Raw genomic sequence first — 27,931 nt, forward strand, 5'->3', positions numbered from 1 at the left:
AGCTGAGCAGAGGGCCAAGCTGGCTGATCTGCTGCAGAGGTTCACAGAGGTGTTCAACCTGTGCGACAGAAACACGGGCAGGTGCACACTGATCAAGCACCATATAAGGACTGGGGACCACCCCCCTGTGAAGCAGCGTGCTTATCGTGCAGCACCTGAGAAAGAAAGGGGGACAGTGGAGGTTCTGTATTGATTATCATCGTCTGAATGCAGTGATGATCAAAGACTCACACCCCCTCTCGCGAGTGGATGATAGCTTGGATGCCCTAGCTGGCTCGGTCTGGTTCAGCACACTTGACTTTTTCGAATGGCTACTGGCAGGTAGAAGTGGCTGAGGAGGATCGCGAGAAGACAGCTTTCACGACCGGCCGGGGACTCTATCAGTGGCGGGCTATGCTTATGGGTCTGACAAATTCTCCAGCCACGTTTCAACGAATGATGGAGCTAATCCTGAGGGGCCTGCCATGGCACATTTGCATGGTATATTTGGATGATATTCTGATATACAGCCGCACATTCACAGACCACCTGCTTCATTTGGATAAAGTTCTTTCCAGGGACCACGTCTTGTTCCTGGGCCATGTGGTCTCCAGAGATGGTCTCCAACCAGACCCACGGAACACTGATATAGTGAGAACTTGGCCAACCCCACGCACCCCGTCAGAGGTCAGAGCCTTTGTGGGTCTATGCTCATCTTATAGGAGATTTGTGCGTGATTTCTCCCAATATGCTGCACCACTGAACCGGCTGGCAGGAAAAAATGTGCCCTTTGAGTGGTCAGCTGAGTGTGAGGCTGCGTTCACCTATCTCAAGCAAGTACTTACATCCTCTCCGGTGGTTACACTACCTAACTTTGCACTTCCTTTCAAGGTGTACACCGATGCCTCTAAAGACTCTGTCGGGGAAGTGCTGGCGCAGGATGAGGACAGTTGTGAGAAGGTGATAGCCTATGCCAGTCAAGCTCTCACACACACACAGAAGAGATGGTCCACCTTCGACAGGGAACTATGGGCTGTGGTGTGGGCAGTGCGTGAGTTCAAACACTATGTGGGACTGTCTACATTCTCCATTATCACTGACCATCGCCCTCTGCTGGGCCTCAGGCACATGGCTATTGATAATGACCCCACTGGACGGAGGAGTAGGTGGGTGCTGGAGTTGGACCCATTTGACTGGGTCATGGTCCACAAGGAGGGCTCCCGCCACAAAAATGCTGATGCCCTGTCCCGCCGGCCCGCGTCCCAGGTTGAGCCAAATGCCCCTTCAGATGGACTGTACACTGTGGCCTCAGTGGAGGCATCTGACTACTCCCCGCCTGCAGACGGGGCACAAACAGAGCCGGTCCCGGTCTATTCACTCTGTGGTAGTAGAGCTGAATTGCAGTCACTGCAGAGTGAAGATGCTGACATTAGTACTGTGCTGAGTTGGATGGAGCAGGGCATGGTGCGGCGGCCTCGGAGACTCCCCAGGGGTTCCTCTGCCTGCTTGAAGAAGCTATGGACTGAGTTTCACCGTCTCTCTGTGGTAGAGGGGCTGTTGTGCCGCACGGCGTTGCCTGAGACCACGGGGGAGAAGCGAATTCAGATTGTCATTCCTGCAGCCATGGTGCTGGAACTCCTTCAGCAGTTGCATGGGGGGCCAGCTGCTGCACATTTTTCCGCTGAACGTGTGTGGGAAAAGGCCAGGCAATCTTGCTACTGGCCCTTCATGTTGAGAGACATAAGACAGTGGTGTGAGCAATGCAGGGCCTGTCAGACTCGCAGGAGCCCAGTTCCAGGGCCAAGGGCTCCTATGGGGGGGTCCCAAGTTGGCCGTCCCTTGCAGAGGGTAGCCGCGGACATTCTGGAGCTGCCCATGACGTCTCGGGGGAACAGGTACATCTTAGTTGTAGAGGACTACTTTACTAAGTTTGTTGCCCTGTATGCTTTACCGAATCAGACAGCACACACAGTCGCACGCTGCCTTTTTGAGGATTATATGTTGGTGCATGGTGTCCCTGAAATCCTGCATAGTGATCAGGGCCGCCAGTTCAAAGCGGAGGTGATTCGGAGCCTCTGTCAGTGGCTGGGGATTAAGAAGACACGCACCACGGCCTATAATCCCAAGTCTGATGGCATGGTGGAGCGTCACAATCGGACTTTGGTTGATCAGCTGGCTAAGATGTTACTTACTCATGGGGGTGAATGGGATACTTATGTGAGGCAAGTTGCCTTTGCATACAACACCTCTAAACATGCCAGCACCCGGTTCACCCCCTTCTACCTCATGCACGGACGTGAGGCACGGGTTCCTGCTGACGTATTTGTGCCTGCTAGTGCTCTGGACTGCCGGGGCACTGGATCCCAGATGGAGTATGCATCCACCATAGCAGAGCGACTGGAGTTAGCCTTCAGCACAGCCAGGCTTAACTCTGCAGAAGCTCATGAGAGACAGAAAATGTACTATGACGAGAGTAGCTGCCACCGTCCCTACGGCGTGGGTGTGCTGGTGTGGCTGAATAACCCCACGGAAAGCCGTATGAAACTGGCACCGCACTGGAAGGGCCCATATCGGGTTGTGCAAGTGCTGGTTTCTGGTGGAGAAGCTGCGCTAACATATCGCATCATCAACCCTCTCGACCCGATGGAGCGGGCTCAGGTGGTTCATCATGACAGATTGAAACCGTACACTCTGCCATTGCCCACACAGAGTGTTCCTGCCACTCCTGTTGCCGTTATGTCTCCTTCTACGGTCGAGTCTTTACCAGTTCACCAGCTCACACAAAGCGGGGATCAGCCTCAGGCTAGTGAGTTGGTAAATGGACTGTGTGGGAATTCGCCAGAGCTCAGGGCTGGACAGTCTCGCAGTGGGCGAGTGGTGCGACTTCCGTCCCATTTGCAGGACTTTGTCATGTTTTGAAGTTATTGTGTTCTGGGCTGGCACATTTATATATAAAAATAATAATAATAATACTAATATTATTTGATGAGGTTGTGTGAGAACACTCAAGTTTTGTTTTTTACAGGAAATGTGTTGCATTATTGTTTGGCAGTATTTGTTATTGATTTGATCTCTGGTGACAGGGTGACGAGATAGTTTACACTTACCTACTGCTTAGGAGATTTACAGTCTTTATACTTTAATGTATGTTTTGATTATCTGTTTTGACTGTATTCTGTTACTTTTGGGATTACAAGTAATAGTAATAGTACTCCCCCTTGAGCTGTCACCTTACCGTGGTGGGGGGGTTTGCGTGCCCCAATGAGTCTGGGAGCTATGTTGTCTGGGGCTTTAAGCCCCTGGTAGGGTCACCCATGGCAAACAGATCCTAGATGAGGGACCAGACAAAGAACAGCTCACAAGACCCCTATGATGAGTGATACTTTTGGACGCCGTGTTCCCTTGCCCGGACGCGGGTCACCGGTGCCTCCCCCTGGAGCCAGGCCCAGGGGTGGGGCCCGCCGGCGAGCGCCTGGTGGCCGGGTCTGTGCCCGTGGGGCTCGGTCGGGCACAGCCCGAAGAAACAACACGGGTCCCCCTTCCTACGGGCTCACCACCCGTGGGAGGGGCCATGGGGGACGGGTGCAATGTGAGCTGGGCGGCAGCCGAAGGCAGGGACCTTGGCGGTCTGATCCTCGGCTACTGAAGCTGGCTCTTGGGACGTGGAACGTCACCTCTCTGCTGGGGAAGGAGCCTGAGCTGGTGCGCGAGGTTGAGCGGTTCCGGCTAGATATAGTCGGACTCACCTCGACGCATGGCTTGGGCTCCGGAACCAGCCTCCTCGAGAGGGGTTGGACTCTCTTCCACTCTGGAGTTGCCCACGGTGAGAGGCGTAGAGCAGGTGTGGGCATACTTATTGCCCCCCGGCTGTGCGCCTGTACATTGGGGTTCACCCCGGTAGACGAGAGGGTAGCCTCCCTCCGCCTTAGGGTGGGGGGACGGGTCCTGACTGTTGTTTGTGCTTATGCACCGAACGGCAGTTCAGAGTACCCACCCTTTTTGGAGTCCCTGGAGGAGGCACTAGAGAGTGCTCCTCCGGGAGACTCCCTCGTCCTGCTGGGGGACTTCAATGCTCACGTGGGCAATGACAGTGAGACCTGGAGGGGCGTGATTGGGAGGAACGGCCCCCCCGATCTGAATCAGAGTGGTGTTTTGTTGTTGGACTTCTGTGCTCGTCACGGATTGTCCATAACGAACACCATGTTCAGGCATAAGGGTGTCCATATGTGCACTTGGCACCAGGACACCCTAGGCCGCAGCTCGATGATCGACTTTGTAGTCGTATCATCGGACTTGCGGCCGTATGTCCTGGACACTCGGGTGAAGAGAGGGGCGGAGCTGTCAACTGATCACCACCTGGTGGTGAGTTGGCTCCGCTGGTGGGGGAGGAAGCCGGTCAGACCTGGCAGGCCCAAACGTATTGTGAGGGTCTGCTGGGAACGGCTGGCGGAATCCCCTGTAAGGAGGAGTTTCAACTCCCACCTCCGGCAGAGCTTCAACCATGTCCCGGGGGAGGTGGGGGACATTGAGCCCGAATGGGCCATGTTCCGTGCCTCCATTGTTGAGGCGGCCGACCGGAGCTGTGGCCGCAGGGTGGTCGGTGCCTGTCGTGGCGGCAATCCCCGAACCCGCTGGTGGACCCCAGTGGTGAGGGAGGCCGTCAAGCTGAAGAAGGAGTCCTATCGGGCCTTTTTGGCCAGTGGGACTCTGGAAGCAGCTGATGGGTACCGACAGGCCAAGCGGAACGCAGCCTCGGCGGTTGCTGAGGCAAAAACTCGGGCTTGGGAGGAGTTCGGGGAGGCCATGGAGAACGATTTCCGGACGGCCTCGAGGAGATTCTGGTCCACCATCCGGCGGCTCAGGGGGGGGAAGCGGTGCACCGTCAACACCGTGTATGGTGAGGGCGGGGCTCTGCTGACTTCAACTAGGGACGTCGTGAGTCGGTGGGGGGAATACTTCGAGGGCCTCCTCAATCCTACCGACACGCCTTCCGATGAGGAAGCAGAGTTGGGGAGCTCGGACGTGGTGAGGACGAGGTGGTCAAAAAACTCCTCGGTGGCAAGGCCCCGGGGGTGGATGAGGTCCGTCCTGAGTTCCTCAAGGCTCTGGATGTTGTGGGGCTGTCTTGGTTGACACGCCTCTGCAGCATCGCGTGGACATCGGGGGCAGTGCCTCTGGACTGGCAGATCGGGGTGGTGGTCCCCCTCTTTAAAAAGGGGGACCGGAGGGTGTGTTCCAACTATAGGGGGATCACACTCCTCAGCCTCCCTGGTAAGGTCTTTTCGGGGGTACTGGAGAGGAGGATCCGCCGGATAGTCGAATCTCGGATTCAGGAGGTGCAGTGTGGTTTTCGTCCTGGCCGTGGAACAGTGGACCAGCTCTATACCCTCCGCAGGATCCTGGAGGGAGCATGGGAGTTCGCCCAACCGGTCTACATGTGTTTTGTGGACTTGGAGAAGGCGTTCGACCGTGTCCCTCGGGGACTCTTGTGGGGGGTGCTCCGGGAGTATGGAGTGCCGGACTCCTTGATATGGGCTGTTCGGTCCCTGTATGACCAGTGTCAGAGTTTGGTCCGCATTGCCGGCAGTAAGTCGGACATGTTTCCTGTGAGGGTTGGACTCCTTCAGGGCTGCCCTTTGTCACCGATTCTGTTCATAATTTTTATGGACAGAATTTCTAGGCGCAGCCAGGGCGTCGAGGGGGTCCGGTTTGGCGACCTCAGAATCGGGTCTCTGCTTTTTGCGGACGATTTGGTTCTGTTGGCGTCGTCAGGCCGTGACCTTCAGCTCTCGCTGGAGCGGTTCGCAGCCGAGTGTGAAGCGGCTGGGATGACCATCAGCACCTCCAAATCTGAGACCATGGTCTTCGGCCGGAAAAGGGTGGAATGCTCTCTCCGGGTCGGGAATGAGATCCTTCCCCAAGTGGAGGAGTTCAAGTATCTCGGGGTCTTGTTCACGAGTGAGGGACGAATGGAGCAGGAGATTGACAGACGGATTGGTGCGGCGTCTGCAGTGATGCGGGCTCTGCACCGGCCCGTCGTGGTGAAGAAGGAGCTGAGCCAGAAGGCGAAGCTCTCGATTTACCGGTCAATCTATGTTCCTACCCTCACCTATGGTCACGAGCTGTGGGTAGTGACCGAAAGAACGAGATCGCGAATACAAGCGGCCGAAATGAGTTTCCTCCGCAGGGTGTCTGGGCTCTCCCTTAGAGATAGGGTGAGAAGCTCGGTCATCCGGGAGGGGCTCGGAGTAGAACCGCTGCTCCTCCGCATCGAGAGGAGTCAGATGAGGTGGCTCGGGCATCTGGTGAGAATGCCTCCTGGACGCCTCCCCGGTGAGGTGTTCCGGGCCCGTCCCACTGGGAGGAGGCCCCGGGGAAGACCCAGGACACGTTGGAGAGACTATGTCTCTCGGCTGGCCTGGGAACGCCTCGGGGTCCCCCCAGAAGAGCTGGAGGAAGTGGCCGGGGACAGGGACGTCTGGGTCTCTTTGCTCAAGCTGCTGCCCCCGTGACCCGATCCCCGGAGCAGCGGAAGATAATGGATGGATGGATGGATGGATGGTAATAGTAAGTTGTGGGGGTGTTCTCCCCATGTTTTTTTTCAGGAGGTGTTTGTTTTTGTCCCTGGTTCTGTTGTAGGTGAAACGTGGACGTTTCTTATTGAGGGAGGGACGTGTGTATTGTGTTTGTGTGAAAAGGAGGTTTGTGTCCCTCCGGGTTCCTGTAGGGGGAGGTCATTGTGTTGAGTTCAGGTGTGTCTCTGGAGGTGGAGAAATAAAGAGGAAGCGACAGTTGCATTGCTGGACACGCTCTCTCCTCTCCTGTCCCGTTTATTGTGTCGTATAATTACATAATACAGCGAACCCAGAACGCTCGGCTACAGTAGCTTGGCTAAAGTTATACTTTTATAATAACAAACAAGCTTCATGGACATTGTAACAAATGCCCAAAGATCATATCAGTTTCATCTAACGTTACAGTTATGAAATCCTTATGAACTGTGTGATTACACACTTACTGAAAACCAACAATGATATGGTTTTTTAAAGTGCTACATAGCTTCATGCTAACGTGACATTAGCCTTTAATAACTTTAGCCTACTCGTTTAGCCTAACAATTGGCAACAAAATCTCTTCTCTAAATATGCAGTCTTTAAAAACAATGACTCATTTGAAAATCACATTAAAACTTAACCGAAAATGATGTATTCCACGAAAGTAGGTTCACTCTGACAGTGAGTTAAACAGGACACTCTCTAACCCTGACACTCATTTCAAAGACGCCGCGTTTCTCACTCATCTTTCAACGAGACTTGCCTGTCAATCAACTGGAGTGACACCTGAGGTGTCCAATCAGGTTCCAGAGGTGGCCGTTCGGGAGCCGGCTCTTCTTTGGGAGCCGAGTCAAAAGAGCCGAGCTTCCCATCACTAGCTCCAACTGTTCGTCTCTGACATATCAAATTTTCCGGGCCGTGTTGCGGACAACAGTCTGTGATTGGGTGAATGTCCGTTCAGTTTGACCAAAGCCTTTTCGTGCAGCGTAAGGGAGCTGAGGTGCGCTCCTTTTTATGTATGTTGGTGCACTACGAGGGTGGGCAAACGGGTTTACCTTTGGAAAATGTGGGGGGGATGAAATCATCTTGCTGTAAAAGTGAGGGTGTCGAAACACCCCCATCCCCCACGGGTGCGACGCCCCTGCTGGGAGCAGATCGTTGTGAGCGCCAGTACCACTGAATAATCCATCAAACAGAGCTGCTCCAACACCATCTAAATTCATTTACTGCCTGTCTTATTAGGTTTTTCCTTTTATTAGTTTATGTGTTTTTTGACTCTTTGGAACTGCTCATCAAATTTCAGTTTAACATGCGTGTGTTCTTACAAATACCTCCACCATGTGTAGTTATTAACAGTATTCAGAATTCCTTTGGCAATCAGCTTCAGGGGATCAAGAACCAATATCAGCTGTCTCTCTGTTACTGCTGCTTTACTCACAAGCTCTAATCACATGGCTTTGCACCTGACTAAACCTGCTCTTTATCCACACTGACAAGAGAAACTGCAAGTCCATCCAAAAGCCTGCACTTGCCTGAGGTCATAATCCCACTGTTTTCAAGTAGGAGGCCCTGAATAGCTGCTCAGTGCTGGCCTGAATGTCCTGTGGTGGTGGTTCCACCTACAAACACCGGGCTTTGACAATACAACAGTCTGCCAACAAGCTTAATTGAAACATATTAAAGTACTCTGAATAGAATTAATTTACCTGAAGCAATTGGATTTTATATTGAAACAAAGCTTCTTTTTTTTTTACCCATTATCTAATATGTTTGTTGATGTTCACCAATGGTTCAATACGCCCAGTTAAAACCAACAGCTGCTTCCTCACCATCACCAAACTGAAACAGCATATTTGTCATTCTAAATGATCATGAATCATAGTGTCAATTTTTTGTGTGGTGTTGTGCTATAACCCACCATATTACAAGCAATATGAGTAATTTCCAACATATGTGTCCATTTATTTGACAGTGTTTTTATGAATGCGAGTGTTCTATTTTGACATGAAAAGCTCATTGAGACAAAATATGTGCTTTAGAGATAAACCTGCCTTGCCGTCTTACATGTACAACTTGATAATGAAGAAACAGCAGAAATAAAAAAGCAGCAAAAATCACAGATCAAAATGATCATTGAATTTTGACAGATCTGTTTTATTTATCTGCAAATTTATATCAACAAAACATGTTTGCGACTGGACCGTATGATATTAAAGAACATTTCTCCTCCCAAAAAAAAAGAAAAAGAAACAAACAGTTGATCCCCATCCTAATTAATGCTGTATAGTATTTGATGGAGATTGAATTATAAGATAAGACTTTACTAATCCAAAGATGGGGCGTTGCAGCAACACAAAATATATGACAATTCTACATACATATGTACAAATGAAAAATGTGTATAGTATTACAGCCTAATTTTCTTAATTTAGAGCCTAATTTGCAAATGATAAATGATCAAAAAATAACAACCCTCTTAAAATAAACATTTCACATCTTCATGATGAAACTAGCATTAAAAAAAAACGATGATTGACAACCACACCACCAAGCTAGAATTCATTACAGTACAAGTCCTAATTGGTACATGATTTCTTAAAATTTCAACTCAGCTGAGAAAATGTGAAATAGTTTCTGGTAGAATATCCAGATTTTTTTGTTTTGTTTACCACTTTTAGTTTAGTTTATATGTTTATTTCAATCATCAAAAGTTAAAACAAAACAAAAAAAAGAAACAATAATACAATAATGTTTATGTGTATCGACACTGAAATCCTTAAGCCCCCTTGCTAGTATTGCTGCAATATCTTTGGTAAAAAAATCTTAATCCTTTGATTAAACTCACCAAAACTCTTTGGAATAAGTATAACGTTTGGGTTATATTAGTTCCATACTTTGCCACTCCAGCTCACTTTCTTGTTGAATTGAGGGGATAGATGAGATCATGTTTTTTAGCTCATCCAACAATCCTTGCAGTTTGTCTGCTGCCTCCCTCACTGATAGGACAAATCTCATGATCTCAGATCTGATTTGATCTTTTTTATTTGAAGACTGGGCCTCTGCCTCTGATTCGTTGAGCTTAAGTTCAGTTTCAGGAATGTCAAACTCCTGCATCAGTGAGCTGGACAGTAGGGCAGATTGGTCACAGGTTGACACAGTGTCACCAATTTCAGGCCCTGACCTGGGAGAGGTTGGACCTCTCTCCTCTGCTTCCCTTGCTTTCTTAATTTCATGAATCTCTTTTGCATCCATGGCAATGAAGAAGATATCTACTGCTATGAATAAACCAGAAAGTACACCTGTTGCCACCTCTGCAACACGCACTGCCCTGGATGCTTGTGCAGCAACTCTGCCAATGCTCACAACGCTAGCAAGTCTGACAAGTTCAGTAATGCCACTTAGACCTTTTCCTGCCCGACCGCCAAGCTTTGCAATTTTTTTCACTGTTAAATTGCTATCAGTGTCATCTACTTGTGGATTTTCTCCTTTGCTGATGGTTTGTAAACTGTAGCTAATCACCTGGAGCCAGGTGACAAGTGCATTTATTTTCTGTTGAAACTCTTTAATGACAGTGCGAACAGCATTGCGATCAGATGACTGGTTGACCATATTTGTGATGTTTGAGACACCAGCAGTGATTCCACCAACTGCACCCACTCCCACACCGACACCAGTGACAATGAGAGAGGCTCCCAAAGTGAAAGGAGACAATATAAGCCCCACAATGGATGTAATCCCTCCCACTGCTCCAATCACTCCTCCTGCCAGACTTCCGATGGTGGTGTTCTCATGAATACGTTCCAAACCATCAGCCAGAGCCCTCAGTACGTCCAGCTTCTTCTGGAGTTCCTCTGCTGTTGTTTTGCACTTTAAAAAAAAAAGAAAAAGGGATTTTATCAGAATAAAGAGATGTACCAAGAAAATTTTTTCTAAAAAACAAACAAAAACTAGATTAAAACCTCTTTAGCAAATTTGCTCGTCTTCAGCTGAGATATGTGTGTGCGTGTATTTATATCAACAATGTTGGTGCTGTGAAAATAGAAGCAAATGATCAAGTAAAGCAATCCAGCAATTTGCATGGAAAAATGCATAGGCCAAGATCTGTCGAGGGTGTTGGCGACAACTGGAGATACAATAAACAGACTAAAACTCTTATCTGTAGCCTTACAGAGGATACAGGTCGTTTAGGCCATTGGCGTTTAGGCCGCAGTCGTTTAGGCCGACAGAGCAGTCGTTTAGGCCAGGCTACCTGAGCAGCTGAAATCTTTATTATTGTACATTCGTTATTATAAGATATAAGTCAGCTCTACTGGTCTGTCTGGGTAGCCTACATATCTATGGTAAATTATTTAATAACCAACTTTAGTGTGGAAACTTTTTTTTTATTTAACCCTCCTGTTACCCTCGTTTTTTCAGACATCTATTATCCTTGGGGTCAATTTGACCCCAGCGATTTTAATCTATGAAAAAAGGACTGTAATTCAGAAATGTTCCCAACTTTTTGTGTCTGGCCCTTCAGGTATATTTGTTGTTAGCATAAAAAAGCCCTTCAAGTGTTCCTGCCCCCCTCACACACACCCCATTTGTCCAAAACACCTAATCAATGACTAGACGAAAATGTGAAAATATCCATAAAATCTCATTGGCCGATTTAAAACTGGAAAGAAAGACATTTATTTTACTTCAATACCTTCTTATTATCTCTCACTACATATTTCTGTAATTTTTAACATGATATAAAAACGGCAATCATGGTTATTAATAATACTTACATTTTTTATCCTCGGGGTCAATTTTTATGCCATATTTAGCTGGTTTGCTCGGGATGTATTGACGGAAGGGACAGCGCCCACGGAACGCAACCAAACATTCATCCACTGTTACGTGGGGTCCTGGATTGTACAGCAAGGGCAATCTTTGGACCCACTTGTCCCATACCTCCCTTATGGCAGCAAGCTTGTCACGAGCACGCCTTCCCTGCCTGGTTTCTTTGTCATCAAAGCGGATGACACGGGACAACATATGGAATGTCTTCAGAGACATTGTGGCAGGAAAAATAGCCCTTCCTGTTTTAGGATGCCATAGACTAGCTGTAGCTTCCCCCTTTGATCTGTAGACCCCTGCTAAAATGAGTAACCCCACATAGGCTTGGAAAAGGGTGTCATCGATGTCTTGCCATGTGTCTCCATATACACGTTCCCCCTCTAAATTTGTCATGTCCAGTATGAGCTTTTCTATTGGTGGTGTAATGAAAAGCTCAAATGCTGTTTTCATGCTTTGGACATGACTAACTGCATACCTGGTGGGCCCTGGAACCATTTTGATTACATTAGCAGCGCTTCGTCTCCCGTGCTGTTCAAGTGGGGAGACGGACCATGATATCTTGCCATTTTTTGACTGCAACCTGTCTGCTGGAGCGTCTGACACTACAGGGGGATCAACATGAAGGCTTTCATTCTCCTCTCCCTCATCTGATGATAAGTCATGGTTAGGATTCTCCTCAACATTATCCTCTGTTTCAGAAGCATCTTCATTCTCCTCTATGTCACTGTCACAATCAAAAAGCTGGGATAAAACCTCAGTAGTAGAAAATCTTTCCATCTGTTCTTCTGGCTAACAGATATCACAGAAGGAAATTGTGTGAAATGCTGGTCAGGTCTTTTTATATTTTATGCTGCAGTGTAAGAGGCTCCTCCCACTCAAGCGCGGGAAAGATCAAATATCAAAGTTCTCGTGGGAATCGTTTTTGTTTGACAAATGTTTGTGTCATTAGAACTATAAGTGTTAGGGCCCTAAACATAAACAAGCCCTCTGAAGTATGTACAAGTGTGACCTTCATGTGAACTGAGACCAATAAAGCATCAGTGTAAGTGAATTTACAGTAATTCTACATTTTCTTGTATGTTTTATGCAGCTAAATCGCTTTGGGGTCAAATTGACCCCAAGGAACACAGATGTATACAAGATGTGTACAGGACATCAAGAAAGTGTTATGATGAAAAATGTCAGTTTACCATGTTCCCCCCACTTAATTAGGAAAAGTCATCAAGTATGAAGCAAAAAGAAATTGCACTTTGTGAATTGTGAGTGGTCAAACATTGAAAGGGGTCAAATAGACCCCAAGGATAACAGGAGGGTTAATAAATGGTGATTCATAAAATTGTGGAAATAATCATCCGCATTGCCACATTCATTGGACAATAATGCTGTAATTATTTAGAAGCCTGTTAGATTCGCGCGGCTTGTGAGAATTAAAATAGTGATTTATAAGATAAGCATGCATTGTCATCGAAAGGGTGACTGATCTCAAACACCACATTCGTTGGACAATAATTATTAATACCTAATAATTTGTTATTCAGGCAGTGTTCCGCAAGATTCAAGAACTTGGCCTGCAAACCACTTACATGCAGACATGCAGAATAATAAAGATTTCAGCCGCTCAGGTAGCCTGGCCTAAACGACTGGTAATCCATATCAAATTTCGTTGCGAAAAGTTGCTTCTGTCGTGTTTTATTTGGCAGCTCGTTCATGCTCGAACTTTTTTCTTTTCGGTGTCGGAGTAATATCAACGAACATCCAGTCTTCAATAGAACTCAATGTCAAATAAAACACGACAGAAGCAACTTTTCGCAACGAAATTTGATATGGATTACCAGTGCACACCAGTAACCACTCCGGTGAGTTGATGATTTTGAAAACGGACGTTTATTGTGCTTTTACGGACCTTTTAGGACATGCACATGACTTGCCATTCTGAAGCAGGTTGAGAAGAATCAAAATTAGGAAAATACCGGAGACAGCAGTAAACATCAAAAAAGCGGTGAGGGGGGTTCTAAAACATTGCAGACGTCTCAGAAAAGGGGCTTAATGTTGAAAATAACGCAGTTCCCCTTTAAGTTCTATACTAACACCTTCTGGAGAAAAGGTGTTTTCTGAGATAGCAAGTTAAATATTGTACTGTTGAAAATGTCATACCTTTGTTGAGAGACAGTTTATAACAATTGGACGTGCCAAGATCTCACTGGCTGTTGGTCTTGCTTGAGCATCTCTTTGCAGCATATCGGTCAACAGCTCACAAAGCTCTGGTGAGAAGTTCTCTGGGAGAGATGGGCAAGGACCACTAATTATCTTTGGCATGAGCTTGATTGTAGTCTCTGCAGAGAACTGCAAAAGAAGATCATAAATACCAGTTAGAGCAAGATTCTATACATTTTCAAAGCAGATTTTGAAGCAGACACTACAGCACAATTCCCTTATTTTTCCATCACTTTATAAAAGCCAAATGATGGATTTTTTGTACCCTAGAATTCCTGCTTCAAATAGAAGGGACAGAATCTGTTTGCTTAGCTAACACATGGTAGTGCAGACTGGGCCATTTTACACATATGTCCACTTAGAAAAGTAAAGTAAAAAGAACTAGAAGAACTATTCAAGCAAAGAAAAGCTACTCACTTCACCAGTGAGAGTTGAATAACTAGAAAAAAAAATGTGTTACTGTGTTACAAATGTGTGAGACTTATGAAATGCTTTTAGACTTGTCAGTTTGATAGATATCGTATGAAATCAAGCTTCTGAAAACTGGACAAACACACCCAGATTCTGGGTTCTAAAGTTAAAAATAGTCAAATGTAAGCGTCTATCTACAGCTGAATTTCCAACAAAGCGGCCCTCATTCATTCATGTCCAGTTTCTTTTGTATGTCGGACAGCTAAACACATCAGAAATCGTGAGTGAAAAGCAGCCCATAAAGATTACACTTCGACTCGTGGTTGCTTAAAGCATTTCCAGACTGTTGCCCAGCTCTGAAAAATTCCAGCATAAGTGAAAATAAATAGGAAAATAAGTCTATTTGCTGGGGCTGCACGGTGGTGTGGGGCCTTTCTGTGTGGAGTTGGCATGTTCTCTTCGTGTATGCGTGGGTTCTCACCGGGTACTCCGGCTTCCTCCCACTGTCCAAAAAATATGCATGTTAGGTTAATTGATGTCTCTTAAATTTTCCCTAGGAGTGAGTGTGTGGTTGTTTGTCTTGTTTGTCTCTGTGTGGCCCTGTGATGGACAGTTGGGATAGGCTCCAGCCCCCTCGCGACCGGACAGTTGGATTAAGCAGTTGGGGATAAAAAATGGATGGATGGATGTCTATTTGCTGTATTTGATCACATTCATCTGCAACTTACCGCTGACTCTTTGGTACAGAGCTCAAAGAGTATGCATCCCACCGCCCAGATATCACTAAAAGTAAAGAATCATTTATTATGTTAGAAGAAGTTAGTAGCAATAGCAAATTAGGATTTTGATGATAACGCAAGTAAGACAGCAAAAGAAAACAACAAAAAACAAAAATTAATTGGCATATGAATTAAAAAAAGATAGCATCCTTTCAATGTGGATGAGGAAAATCAAATAAATATTTTACATAAATATAATACACTGACATTTTTTGAAAGCATTGTACAGTCATACAGTCCACACAATTGTCACTATTTATTCAATTAAATTCAAAATTCAAAAATACTTTATTTATCCCAGAGGGAAATTAAATGTTGATGTAGTTTAATTAAATCAAGGAGTTATTATAGATGCTGATGGCTGTGGGCAGGAAAGATTTCCTGTAGCGGTCCGTTTTGCATCCAAACTGAAGAAGCCTTTGACTGAAGAGACTCTGTTTTCCGATAACAGTCTCATGGAGAGGATGTTCAGGGTTGTCCATAATTCTCTTGATTTTATGCTAAATCCTTCTTTGCATTATTGTCTCCAGAGGTTCCACAGTCATCCCCTGAACAGAACCAGCCTTCCTTATCAGGTTGTTGAGTCTTTTTAGGTCCCTGGTTTTGATGCTGCTGCCCCAACAGATGACGCCAGAGGAAATGACGCTCTCAACAACAGACTTGTAGAAGATCTGCAACATCTTGCTGCAAACCTTGAAGGACCTTAGCTTCCTCAAGAAGTACAGTCTGCTCTGTCCTTTCTTGTAGATGGCTTCACTGTTGTGTCTCCAGTCCAGTCTGTTGTCCAGATGAACACCAAGGTATTTATATTCCTCAACCACCTCCACTTCTTCTCCCATGATGGAAACAGGGTTTGATCTGACCCTGTTTCTCCTGAAATCTACAATCATCTCCTTTGTTTTGTTAAGATTCAAGATGAGATGATTGTTCCCACACCATGCCACAAAGCGGTCCACCAGCTATCTGTACTCAGCTTTTTGTCCATCTCTGACTTGTACTGGAAGTCTGAAGCGTACAGAGTGAAAAGGAATGGTGAGAGTACAGTCCCCTGTGGTGCTCCTGTGCTGCTGATCACCTGGTTAGACACACAATTCTTCAGTCTGACAAACTGTGGTCTGTTTGTCAGGTAGTCATTAATCCAGGTGATTGTTGAGGCATCCACCTGAGTCTTCTGGAGTTTCAGACAAAGCAGATCAGGCTGGATTGTGTTAAATGCACTGGAGAAATCAAAGAACATGATCCTCACAGTGCTGCCTGCTTTGTCCAGATGACAGTGGGTTTGTTGAAGCAGGTGTATGATAACGTCTTCAACTCCAACTCCATGGCGATAAGCAAACTGCAGGGGGTCCTGATATGTGCTGGTTTGCTTACACAGGTGGGTCAACAGGAGTCTCTCCAGGACCGTCATGATGTGGGATGTCAGGGCAACAGGTCTGTAGTCATTGATGTCTGAAGGGTGAGTTTTCTTTGGTACCGGAACCAGACAGGATGTCTTCCACAACAGTGGTACCTTCTCTTGGGTCAAGCTAAGGTTGAAAAGGTGTTGCAGAATCCCACAGAGCTGCTCTGCACAGGCCTTCAGGACTCGGGGGCTGACACCATCTGGACCTGCAGCCTTGTTCTGGTTCAGTCTCTCCAACTGCCTTTTCACCTGACTTCTAGAAACAGAAAAGTGGGAGGGGGAGGCAAAGGGGACAGCAGCATCTCCTGATTTGGTTGAAGACAAACTAGTGGAAGCAGAAGAATCCATGACTGAGGTGTAGGTGGAGATGTTACAGGAAAGCTGTGGGTCAGAGGAGGGTGGGACGTCTCTTTGTCTGGGAACAGGAGGGGAGGATGGTGAGCTTGTTCCTGAACTGAACCTGTTGAAGAATGTGTTCAGCTCATTTGCTCTGTCCAGACTTCCATCCATCCGATCCTCCCTCTGCTTGAAGCCTGTGATCTTCTTCATTCCTGACCACACATCTCTGATATTGTTCCTCTGCAGTTTACTCTCAAGCTTCTTTCTATACACCTCCTTGCTCTCTCTGATCTTGACTTTGAGCTGCTTCTGTATACTCCTCAGTAACTCCCTGTCTCACTCCCTAAAGGCTCTTTTTTTCTTGTTCAATAGTTCCTTTAGATCACTGGTGATCCAGGGTTTGTTATTAGGGAAGCATCTCACTGTTCTGGTGGGGAGGGTGTTGTCCACACAGAAGTTTATATAGTCAGTCACACACTCAGTCATGGCATTAATGTCCTCTCCATGTGGCTTACAAACAGAAATCCAATCGGTTGCATCAAAACAACCCTGTAAGGCTTCTTCAGCTTCCTGTGACCACTTTCTAACAGTCCTTTTTGTGACAGGTAGCCTCTGGACAAGGGGTTTATATGCTGAACAGAGAAAAACAAGGTTGTGATCTGATTTACCCAGGGGAGGTCTTGATTTGGAAATGTATGAATCCTTGACATTTGTGTAAAACAAATCCAATGTCTTGTTTTCTCTGGTAGAGCAGCTGACAAACTGTTGAAAAGTTGGCAGTGTAGCACAGAGTGAGGCATGATTAAAATCACCAGATACTGCCACAAAAGAATTGGGGTGTTGTGTCTGTATCTTAGCAACAACGGAACTGATGACATCACATGCAGTGTCGGCAACAGCTGAGGGTGGAATGTAAACAGCCACCAAAACAACACTGGTGAACTCTCTTGGCAAATAATATGGACGAAAACTTACTGCCAATAGTTCAATGTCAGGACTGCAGAGACGACTCTTCACAGTAACATGTCCTGGGTGACACCATCTGTTGTTGACAAGCACTGCCAATCCACCCCCTTTCCTTTTCCCGCTACCCTTTAAATCTCGATCTGCTCGTACAGTCAGGAAGCCCGGCAGAGAGACACTGGAGTCGTGGATATGATCCTGCAGCCATGTCTCAGTAAAACACATAATGCTACATTCCCGATATTCTTGCTGAGTGCTTGTCAAGGCTAGAAGTTCATCCAACTTGTTAGCTAACGATCTTACATTGCCCATGATGATGGATGGCAGAGATGGTTTGAACTTCTTCTTTCTCTCTCTCCTCTTTGCTCCTGCTCTGCATCCACTACGTCTCCTTTTCAATTCCAGTGGGATTTCTGGCTTCAGTTGTTGAATTATTTCTGCTTTTCCAATGTTAATCAGCTGCTCCCTGTTGTAAACCACCCTGTTGCTATGTTTATGCATCATAACAAAAGAGCATAATATACAAAAGTATTTGGAAAAATCAATCCAGCTGCACAGCATCCAAGGCAGGAAGGAACAGTTGTCCAAAAAAATGCAATTTCTTCCAAGAAAAAACAGGAATGAAATTTAGAAAAAAGAAAAAAATCTCAATGTGAGGTACAGAGCTACTCCAAAGTGCTGCCACCCTCAGCGGCGCATTCTAGAATATGTATTTATTATTTAATCTATTTACACAAAAGATACAGAAGTTTCATTGTTTGGTTGAAATGTGACAAAGCAGCTCATAATTTACGTGACTTTATTTGCTATCCCAGATTTCTTTTTTTTTACAAACCCAGATTTTTTTCATTTTAGTGTTGGGGAAACATTCTTAGATTGTTAAACATTTTGCAGTCAGCATCTCAAATGCTTGCTACACAGAGTTGAACCCATCCTGATTATGACTTCTGATAAAGTCAACCTCTCTGTTGCTCTTTTCTGTACTTAGTAATGTTACCGACCAGTTTCAAGTGATCTGGATTAAAATTTGAGATTTTACAGTTTTGTAGTGTCTAAACATTTGTCATTTCGATTTAAAGCTGCAGTCTGCAACTCTTTTTCAAGCATAATGCCTGGAACTGTCCGGGGATTCTGAAAGTAGTACATTAAATACCCCAATACAAAAAAAATTTGTTCTCTAGGTCCCCTATATGTCCCGCTAGGTCCCTCCAAAGCCAGCAGGTTTGTTTACAAAATTGCAGACCGGACCGGTAAAAGGTAACCAATCAGGTCACGAGCTGGGCTCTGCTGCCTGTCAATCACCGATTGTGCACGCGCGATACAAGGTAGGCTCGTCCCCACGCTTATTTATCTAGACTATTGAACTTCATTACGGGCTACTGTACTTACTGTGTCTTCCACGATGCAAATGACAGGTGAGTTGATGAACGAGGAGTCGTGTACGCGCATCTGGCGTGCACGTAGACGTGCACGAGTTCTCATGTGTTTTGATGGGGCGGGACAGGAAGTTGAATAACTTTTTATTTTTCGGTTAAAAAATAAGCATTTCTTAGATTTTGGGACTACGGAGGTCACCGTTTTCAACTTCAAGCGTTCTGATATATCATGTAAACATCTTAAAATGCCAAAAATTAGGACTTTACGTATGACAACAACAAATCCTGCAGACTGCAGCTTTAAGTTAAATTCAAGTTATGATAGAAAAATATGACTTACCTTTTTGCATCGTATGTCCCCGCTGTGAAGACTTCAGGTGCCAAGTAATTTATTGGCCGATTTGAATTCGCGTTTGACATGCTTTTTGAACTGGACAAAAGAAATACAGCAATAAATCAGATTAATTGCAACCCCTCTTCACACATACGATAAAATAAGAATTCTGCACAATGATTTGACATCAGTCATTTTTATTTGTTAGGATATCTGACAAGTTGGCAAACTGCAGTGGAGTCCAAATTATTGTGCTTTGGCAAGAAGTTTAAAACTTTTGCTTATAACAGTATGAATGTTTTTTAATTTCTTTTTTTCATTGTCGGCATGTGGAACCTGACAATATATTTTTCTATGTCAGTTATATCTACAGTTACATAATATGTGTATATAACCAAGGTTGCAGACCTTATATAAAACCATACAGGTTACATATATGGCACACGTCATCGTGAATCAGAGACATTTAGTTGGATGGTAATTGTATCGTAATAATTGAACATAATTGCAACCCTAAAGTATACAACAGATTACAACAGAGTTGAGTCGTATTTCTTTTAGATTTTCCTTGACTGTGTTGAGGCTTCTACCCTTACAAACAGAATGATATTCAATCAAGAGACTGTGGGGGCTTTCCGAAAACATTAAGCTTGTGTTACTAAGGGTTGTTAATGGTTGACTGATTGTGACAAACATAGCTGCACATAAACTGCACATTACCTTTCATGGATAGTTCCAAATCCGCCCAAACACAATATTCCAAATTCTGTCAGGAATATGTTCTAAAGATAGAGAAAAGGTACAAATGTAAATGAATCCTATGAATACAATCAAGTTAAAAAAAATCCAATGACTATGTTTAGCCAGTCCAAAAGTAAATCACTAGTTATAATTAAGAAAAATAAACCATGACATAAATGTCACAATGATTTAATATGAAATAAAGTTTTGCAAAATCTGGCAGTTTATTTTCAGTGTTTGTTTAATCCATGCAGTACCTTTGGCGTCAGATCTTTATGAAGCAAACCCTCTTCATGAATGGTTTGCAGAGCAATACAGATCTCAACAATCCAGCTAAGTACCTAGAAAACAAATTATAGCACAATTGCAGGAGTTTCCCTTCACTGAGATCAACAATGGAACGCTATGCGATATTTCACAGAATTAACTTCAGAATGATTTTTGCACTTCAGTCCCTTACCTCAGACTCTTTTGGAGACTGTTCTTGCATTTTCTCTGTCTTCTGAGCAAGGGTCCCTCCCTGACACTGATCCATCACGACATAGTACATAGTTTTACTTTCATCTTTATGACAAATTGAAAGAAACATCTGTTAATACTTCTGAGCTCATTGATAGTCAAACTTATTTTTGCAGCAATTTTCGTTTGCCAGGTGTAAACTCAGTGTGCCTGTTGAGAATTAGGAATTTAAATTTATTTTATTCCACTTATTCCAATATTTTTTTATTTCATTACACTGATTTATCTCTTGATTGATTTAGAATTTATTTGGAAATCTACTTTAAGAAGAAATACTAGATCGCCAGCATCAAATCAACAACTATTTGTATTGACTAACACCGTACATTTTTTATTTTTTATTTTGCAATGCCAAATTTAGATGTTTTTTTGAAATTAAGTTTTATACTTAATTATATTAAATATATAATATTTAATTTGAATTATCAGTCAGATAAGGGGGTGTGGCTATCCAACTGAGTCAGGCACAGCACAGCACCTTTCATAAAGTCCATGAAGTGTCAGCGAACACGTTCCTTTATTCTAGATTAACTCACAAAAAATATGTTGATTTTATGCTGATGCTGAAGTCAAATATATTGATTTGGTTTATTTGTTTCAGGATTTATTCCACAGGCCTATTTATTGACTTAATTTAAATATCTTGTTTATTCTATGGGCTTAACTTTTCTTATCCAATATTGATTCAAATGACCATTCATAAAAGTTCGACCTGCAGGTTTTGCTCTTCACAAATCATATAAATAATACTTTGTGCAGGTGTGTGTTTGACACGTTGCCTGTAAATATTATGAGGCATAAAAAGAAAACCAGTGGAACAAATTAGCATTCTTAAACAGAGCACCTAAAAATGATTTTTATCTCTCCCACACTGTACATTGTGTACCATAGAGCATGCCTATTGCTGCAGTGTATTGTAAACAGTGGCAGAAACATTGATGTTATGCATATTTGATTGTTTCAATTTGAATGTATTCATCGTAAGAGGAATATACATTAATCACTATCTAAACAAGTTAAATGTAAATATTACATAAAAGGTTTTAATGTTTTTCATTGGCAGTCCCTTTTCCAGATGTTAGCAGATAGTTTGTCTGTTTTGCTATTTTTGTCACTGTCAGTACCGTGTGAATGCAGATTCTACAAACACCATCCTTTGTGGACACAGAGTTCTAAGTATTTCTGTCCCAATAGAACTAGCTTTGCTGCCTGGGTCCATTCCAGGTATTTGAATACTTTTCATGACTCTTCTGTAACCACAAATCATGTGTGATGCTCAGATTCACACAGGATGATTATGTACCTGGAGATTTGTTAAGAGTTCCAGATAGGTTTTAGTAGCCAGAATTGTGCAAGCTTGAACTCGTATGGCATTTTGTAAGATTTGGGGATTAAGAGTGACAGAGCGCTGAGAGATCCAGCTTGACAGAGTCCTGTTTAATACTCGAGTTTTGACTTGTTACCTCTAGTTTGGTTAAACTGTCATGTGTGATAACAGTTTTTCCAGCGCTTTGAAAATCTTAGCAATCATTAGCTGATACTGGTAACACACCAGCTCAGTTTTTCACTGGTCCTCATCACACTGCAAATAAATTTCTCTCTGATAGTACATTTTTTCTGGCCACTTTGATGCCTCTTAGGCTCATACTTATAAGGCTGTGGTCTGTTATGTGTTGGTGTATTTACATTTTTGACATCTGCAGTGTTGAAACTCCTGTGGGGATCCATAGTTCTAAATTTTTTTCTATCTTGGCAGTGTTTTGTTTAGTTAGTTTATGTTCATGGCAGACGCTTTTATCCAAAGCGACTTACACTAGGTAGGCAGGTAGCGTAAGGGGGTCTTGCCTACTGGAGGTAATACCTTTCATGCAGGGGGTGAGATCCGGATTCAAACTCTGGTCACCCACATGAAGGACAGCAATCTTACCACTATACTAGCCAGTCGCCGTTTGTAATGAATCCCTAAAAATAGGTCAGCTTTCTGTTCTGTAGTACTTTTTTAAAATGATCACTGATCACCTCTAACAAATCTCTTCTATTTTCACACTTTATTTTGTACAAACAGATGTGGCAGTTGATAGCATACTCAGGCCGACATAAAACCTAATATAGTTTTTCTAAACTTACCAACGAAAGAGTTCTTGCAATTCACAATATGTGGATGGCTTATTTCCTTGATGATGTTCATCTCTGACTGAAAGTTGTTATGATTGGTGATCTGTTAAAAAGATCGCAAACATTAGAATAGCTTTTTTTTTCTTCATTTTTGTCATTAGTATTCAGGAATTCGAGAATATGCACATTGACCCTCACTCACCCAAACCCACTTTTTGAAGGTTTTTGGGAAGGCTTTATGTTTTGTCCTGTTGTTAAGCGTAATTAAAAATTAGTAATACCATTATAGATCTTAAAAGTTTATTAGTTACATTTACAGCATCTTAGTAAAATTGCTTTAGAATTAACAACTGCATCATAAATAGTGATGTCCCAATCAAGATTTTTTTTTTGCCTAAGATAGCAATGACGTGATTTTTTTACCGACTCAATTTGATACTTGTTTTTTCCTACAACAAACAAGTTGTTAAGTTGTTATGTGTAAACTACACATAACAGTACATTAACGTTGTTGAATACTTTTTAGATAAATGTGGTGAAGAGGAAAAAAACAAAGAGAGGCACTGTGATGGTAAACCTAAGGCCTGTACTGTTCTTGGCACGAAATAGACAAAATGAACAAACATAAAAGCCATTCAAACCAGTCAATAGGCGTCAAGTTCAAAAGTTTATTTTCTGTCTTCCAGGCTTCGAAATGCCATCGACAGAATGAAACACTCAGGCACAAGACAAAGGGAGACGCACACTATGAGACACATGAGGGCAATGGGAAACAGGTGGACACAATCAGGAATCAGGGAAGACACTCCAACGGGTGACACATGAGGAAGAGCAAGTGACCAGAAACAAGAGTAGAGTTACTCTTCAAAATAATACAGGAAATGGCAAGACATGGAGACAGGACAAAAACCCAACTTGACCTCATCATGTGACAGCTTACGTTTGCCAGAAAGAGTTTGGATGTCGTCATTTGTTTTTTCATGCATTCATTCATTCAGAGGATCTGTCTAATTCAATGCTTAACTTTAATGCGCTGCTGAAGTGTTTTTTTGTTTGTTTGTTTTCCCTGCATTCCCTCTAGTTTCTATCTGGTTCCTGTGTGATAAGTCTGCTCTGCTGACTGAGATCCTCTCTATTAATTCTCTATCAGTCATTTCCTGGTATTTGCCCATCACAATAACACTGAGAAAAGTAGCTTTTTTCCTGTTGCTGAGTACGCCATCACAGACTGCAGGCTAAAGTTCCAGTGAAAAATATGATCTGTTTGATTTACTCAATTAATTGTTCATTGTTTCTTTGTATGTTATTGCACAAAACATTTCTGTCACAGTTATGCAAGGCAAAAAAACAATAAACAAAATCTCATCCTAGTTACATATATAATGATGAAGCTAAACTCTTCTCTTACCTGGCTCAGTGGGATCGTCTTTATGACAAACAAATCTTCTCCCCTCCTGGCAACAATAAAGTTTTCTGTTTCTTCTGATGTAACATAGCCATTTTTTCTGAGTGTGCTCTCTTCTTTTCCCATCTTTGTTATTTCCTAATGACAAAAAAAAAAGAAAGAAAAAAAAGATCACACCAGCCAAGGAAATTGTTAGTCAAACCAGCAAAAACTTTTTCGGAGCAACTTCTTTGAAAAGAGTTCTATTCTAAAAGCAGGGTGGAGCTTATATAGTAGGAAATTGAAAGTGAAACCAAATAATTCTGTCAGACAGGGGAGTGGCAAGTTTCATGTTACAACAGCAATGGGCCATGATCAGCAGGGATGGCATAGTTTTGTCATATGACATATGTCATAGTTTTCTGTTATAACAGCAAGAAAAAAAAACAGAAATATTGTGATGGGAAATTAGGGTTTTTCTTGTATGTGTTGTGTAATGCCTGGTTTTCCCCAGAATTGTTATACAACAGAACTGCATGAGCAGATAAGGATTGATTTTACAGCGTGCTCTATGTACTTAAGGTGGAATTTGACCTGTCAGAACAACTACACTATATCGCCAAAAGTATTTGCTCTATCCGCCTTTACACGCATATGAACTTAAGTGACATCTCATTCTTAATCCATAGGGTTTAATTTGATGCCCTTTGCAGCTTTAACAGCTTCAGCTCTTCTGGGCAAGCCTTCCACGAGGTTTAGGAGTGTGTTTATAGGATTTTTTTTACCATTCTTCCAGAAGCACATTTGTGAGATCAGACACTGATGTTGGACGAGAAGGCCTGGCTCTCAGTCTCCGCTCTAATTCATCCCAAAGGTATTATATGGGGTTGAGGTCAGGACTCTGTGCAGGCCAGTCAAGTTCTTCCACACCAGACTCGCTCACCATGTTGGAACAGGAAGGGGCCATCCCCAAACTGTTTCCGCAAAGTTGGGAGCATGAAATTGTCTAAAATCTCTTGGTATGAGGAAGATTTCAGAGTTCCTTTCACTGGAACTAAGGGGCCAAGCCCAGCTCCTGAAAGGCAACCCCACACCATAATCCCCCCCTCCAGTGGCAACCGCCAAACCCAGACTCGTCCATCAGATTGCCAGATGGAGAAGCATGATTCGCCACACCAGACAAAGCATCTCCACTGCTGTGGAGTCCAGTGGAAGCGTGCTTTACACCACTGCATCTGACGCTTTGCATTGCACTTGGTGATGTATGGCTTGGATGCAGCTGCTCGGCCATGGAAACCCTTTCCCATTTTACATGGCCTACCACTGTGGCTGAGTTGCTGTCGTTCCCAATCGGTTCGACTTTGTTATCATATCACTCACAGTTGACTGTGAAATATTTAGTAGAGAGGAAATTTCACGACTGGACTTGTTGTTTGTACATGAAATGTGCTATATAAATAAATTTGATTTGATTTGATTTGATTTGATTTGATTTGTTGCACAGGTGGAATCCTATCCTGGCACCACGCTGGAATTCACTGAGCTGCTGAGAGCGACCCATTCTTTCACTAATGTTTGTAGAAGCAGTCTGCATGGCTAGGTGCTCTAATTTATACACCTGTGGCCATGGAAGTGATTGGAACACCTGAATTTAATCATTTGGACAGGGGAAGTGAATACTTTTGTCAATATAGTGTATGTGAATGTGGTCCAACACTGTATGAAAGGACTGATCTTAGCATCAGTGGGTTGTCCAGACTCTTGATAACTCATGTGGTTGAAAGAGGCTGAACCTTATTCCACCGAATAGTGAGACCTGGTCTATGACTGTTTGATGATCATTGCTGCCTATTGCTGGTTGTTCATTCTAGTTTGATTTATTATTCTGTAATAAATTCCTTAAATCTTAGAAGACTTATTGTTGTCTTTAAGTCCTCATCGTATAGCAAACAGTTCTTGTCTCCGCAAATAGAAAAATATTTTTTTCGTTTGTCAATAAATGTGAATTGACAAAGACGTACCGTCAAACTTCAAATGTTTTGCAAGATAGGTCAAACCTAAAGTCTAGGTAAAGAATAGTAAATTATGGCAAGTATTTTCATTTAGCAGTTCCAAGATTGGTCTGATTTATGCCAAAGTGTTTTCTCTATGGCAAAGTTTACAGACAAATTTAGCTAATATCTGGAAATGATCTTCTTATTAATATATTACATAGACATAATATATAAATATATATATAACATGAGCTTAGTATGCTTTCTTAGGCACATGTGTGCATTTTGACAATCTGTTATATTTTAATTCATTAACAAGTGCCACAAACATAACAGAAGTATAATCCATCGGTTTTCTCTGAGTTTAAGGATTTATCTTATGTCTCTGCACTTTTGTCAGTTTTGTTGTTTCATTACGCTGGTTTTTCCAAGGCTCCGTGAAGTCATCTTTGCGGTAAGACGTGTTGCATCACTTCCTGTTACCTTGCTTGTGCACTGTGGAATTTCTTGCTCCGCTTGGAGTACTGATAATCACTTTATTTCTATCTATAACTTACACAATTTTGCATTGTTAAACTCTATAGCTTACCGTTCTGTTCTAACACACTCCTACAGATCTTCAATCTTTATTTTCAGTTTTTAACGGTGTGTCTGGTTCTCTAGCGTAGCATGGCTACCGGTTCTCTTCCTCCTCCTGCTTTCACCTGCTCCGTGTGTCAGATGTTTAGTTACTCCTCTGCCTCCTTTAGCGATAATGGTACATGTAACAAATGTAGTCTGTTTGTAGTTTTGGAGGCGAGGTTATCTGAATTGGAAGCTCGGCTCTGCACTGTTGAAAATCAACCGATAGCGAGCCAGGTCCCTTTAGCCAGTGTGGAGCCACCTAGCGTAGCTAGCTCAATTAGCCTCCCCCTAGCAGAACCCGAGCAGCCGGGATCACAACGTGGCTGGGTGACTGTCAGGAAGAGGCATAGCTCTAAAGTAAAGCCCGTTGTTCACCATCGACCTGTCCACGCTTCTAACAGATTTTCCCCACTCAGCGACACACCCGCTGAGGACAAAACCCTGGTAATTGGCAGCTCTATAGTCAGAAACGTGGCATTAGAGACACCAGCGGCCATAGTCAAATGCATTCCAGGGGCCAGAGCGGGCGACATAGAATCCTATTTAAAACTGCTGGCTAAGGATAAACGTAAATACGGTAAAATAGTTATTCACGTCGGCGTTAATGACACCCGGTTACGCCAATCGGAGGTCACTAAAATTAATGTTGCATCGGTGTGTAATTTTGCCAAAACAATGTCGGACTCCGTAGTTTTCTCTGGACCCCTGCCAAATCTGACCAGTGATGACATGTTTAGCCGCATGTCGTCCTACAATCGCTGGTTGTCTAGATGGTGTCCAGCAAACAATGTGGGCTACATAGATAATTGGCAATCTTTCTGGAGAAAACCTGGTCTGATGAGGAGAGACGGCATCCATCCCACTTTGGAAGGAGCAGCTCTCATTTCTAGAAATATGGATGAATTTATTTGCCACCCTAAAACATGACAACCAAGGGCTCAGACCAGGATGCAGAGTTGTAGTCTTACACACTTCTCTGCAGCTTCCCACCTGCTGCTACCCCCCCAATCGATTAACACAAAAGGAGCAAATCCTCTTGTGCAAAAAGAAATTATTAAAACAAAAACTTTAACTGAACAAAAACATCAAACTATTAAATGTGGTTTGCTGAATATCAGATCTCTCCTTTCCAAGTCTCTGTTAGTGAATGAGTTGATTTGTGATCATCATATTGATATATTTAGTCTTACAGAAACCTGGCTGAAACAGGAGGATCATGTTAGCATTAATGAAGCAACTCCCTCTGACTGTTTAAATGTTCACGTTCCTCGAACCACAGGCAGAGGAGGAGGAGTAGCAGCTATCTTCAGATCAGGGTTACTAATCAGTCCCAGACCCAAGATTAGTTTCAGCTCTTTTGAATCTGTGATTCTCAGTTT

At 43.6% G+C, this 27,931-nt stretch overlaps 1 protein-coding gene across 1 annotated transcript; it reads right to left on the reverse strand.

Annotated features, from left to right (window-relative positions):
- Positions 1-9,323: 9,323 nt before the first annotated feature.
- LOC142397300 (uncharacterized) lies at positions 9,324-24,193 on the reverse strand. The gene is made up of 9 exons (XM_075480644.1): positions 23,959-24,193; positions 22,563-22,653; positions 20,377-20,480; positions 20,174-20,257; positions 19,896-19,957; positions 19,182-19,271; positions 14,711-14,765; positions 13,512-13,700; positions 9,324-10,400 (listed from the first exon to the last, which is right to left on the reverse strand). The coding sequence occupies exons 1-9, from the start codon at positions 24,079-24,081 to the stop codon at positions 9,411-9,413; spliced, it is 1,788 nt and encodes a 595-aa protein (XP_075336759.1). The 5' UTR covers positions 24,082-24,193; the 3' UTR covers positions 9,324-9,410.
- Between the last annotated feature and the right edge of the window lie 3,738 nt (positions 24,194-27,931).

Source organism: Odontesthes bonariensis, chromosome 13 (assembly GCF_027942865.1).
Source record: "Odontesthes bonariensis isolate fOdoBon6 chromosome 13, fOdoBon6.hap1, whole genome shotgun sequence".
NCBI classification, from domain to species: Eukaryota; Metazoa; Chordata; class Actinopteri; order Atheriniformes; family Atherinopsidae; genus Odontesthes; species Odontesthes bonariensis.

What these genes read in the sequence shown, in the direction of transcription:
- LOC142397300 (XM_075480644.1), bottom strand. Translation starts at nt 24,081, where the DNA reads ATGGGAAAAGAAGAGAGCACACTCAGAAAAAATGGCTATGTTACATCA. An exon ending in ATAAAGATCTGACGCCAAAG is followed by an intron (nt 19,958 to 20,173) that starts GTACTGCATGGA and finishes CTCTATCTTTAG; the next exon opens with AACATATTCCTGACAGAATT. An exon ending in TCTGTACCAAAGAGTCAGCG is followed by an intron (nt 13,701 to 14,710) that starts GTAAGTTGCAGA and finishes CTTCTTTTGCAG; the next exon opens with TTCTCTGCAGAGACTACAAT.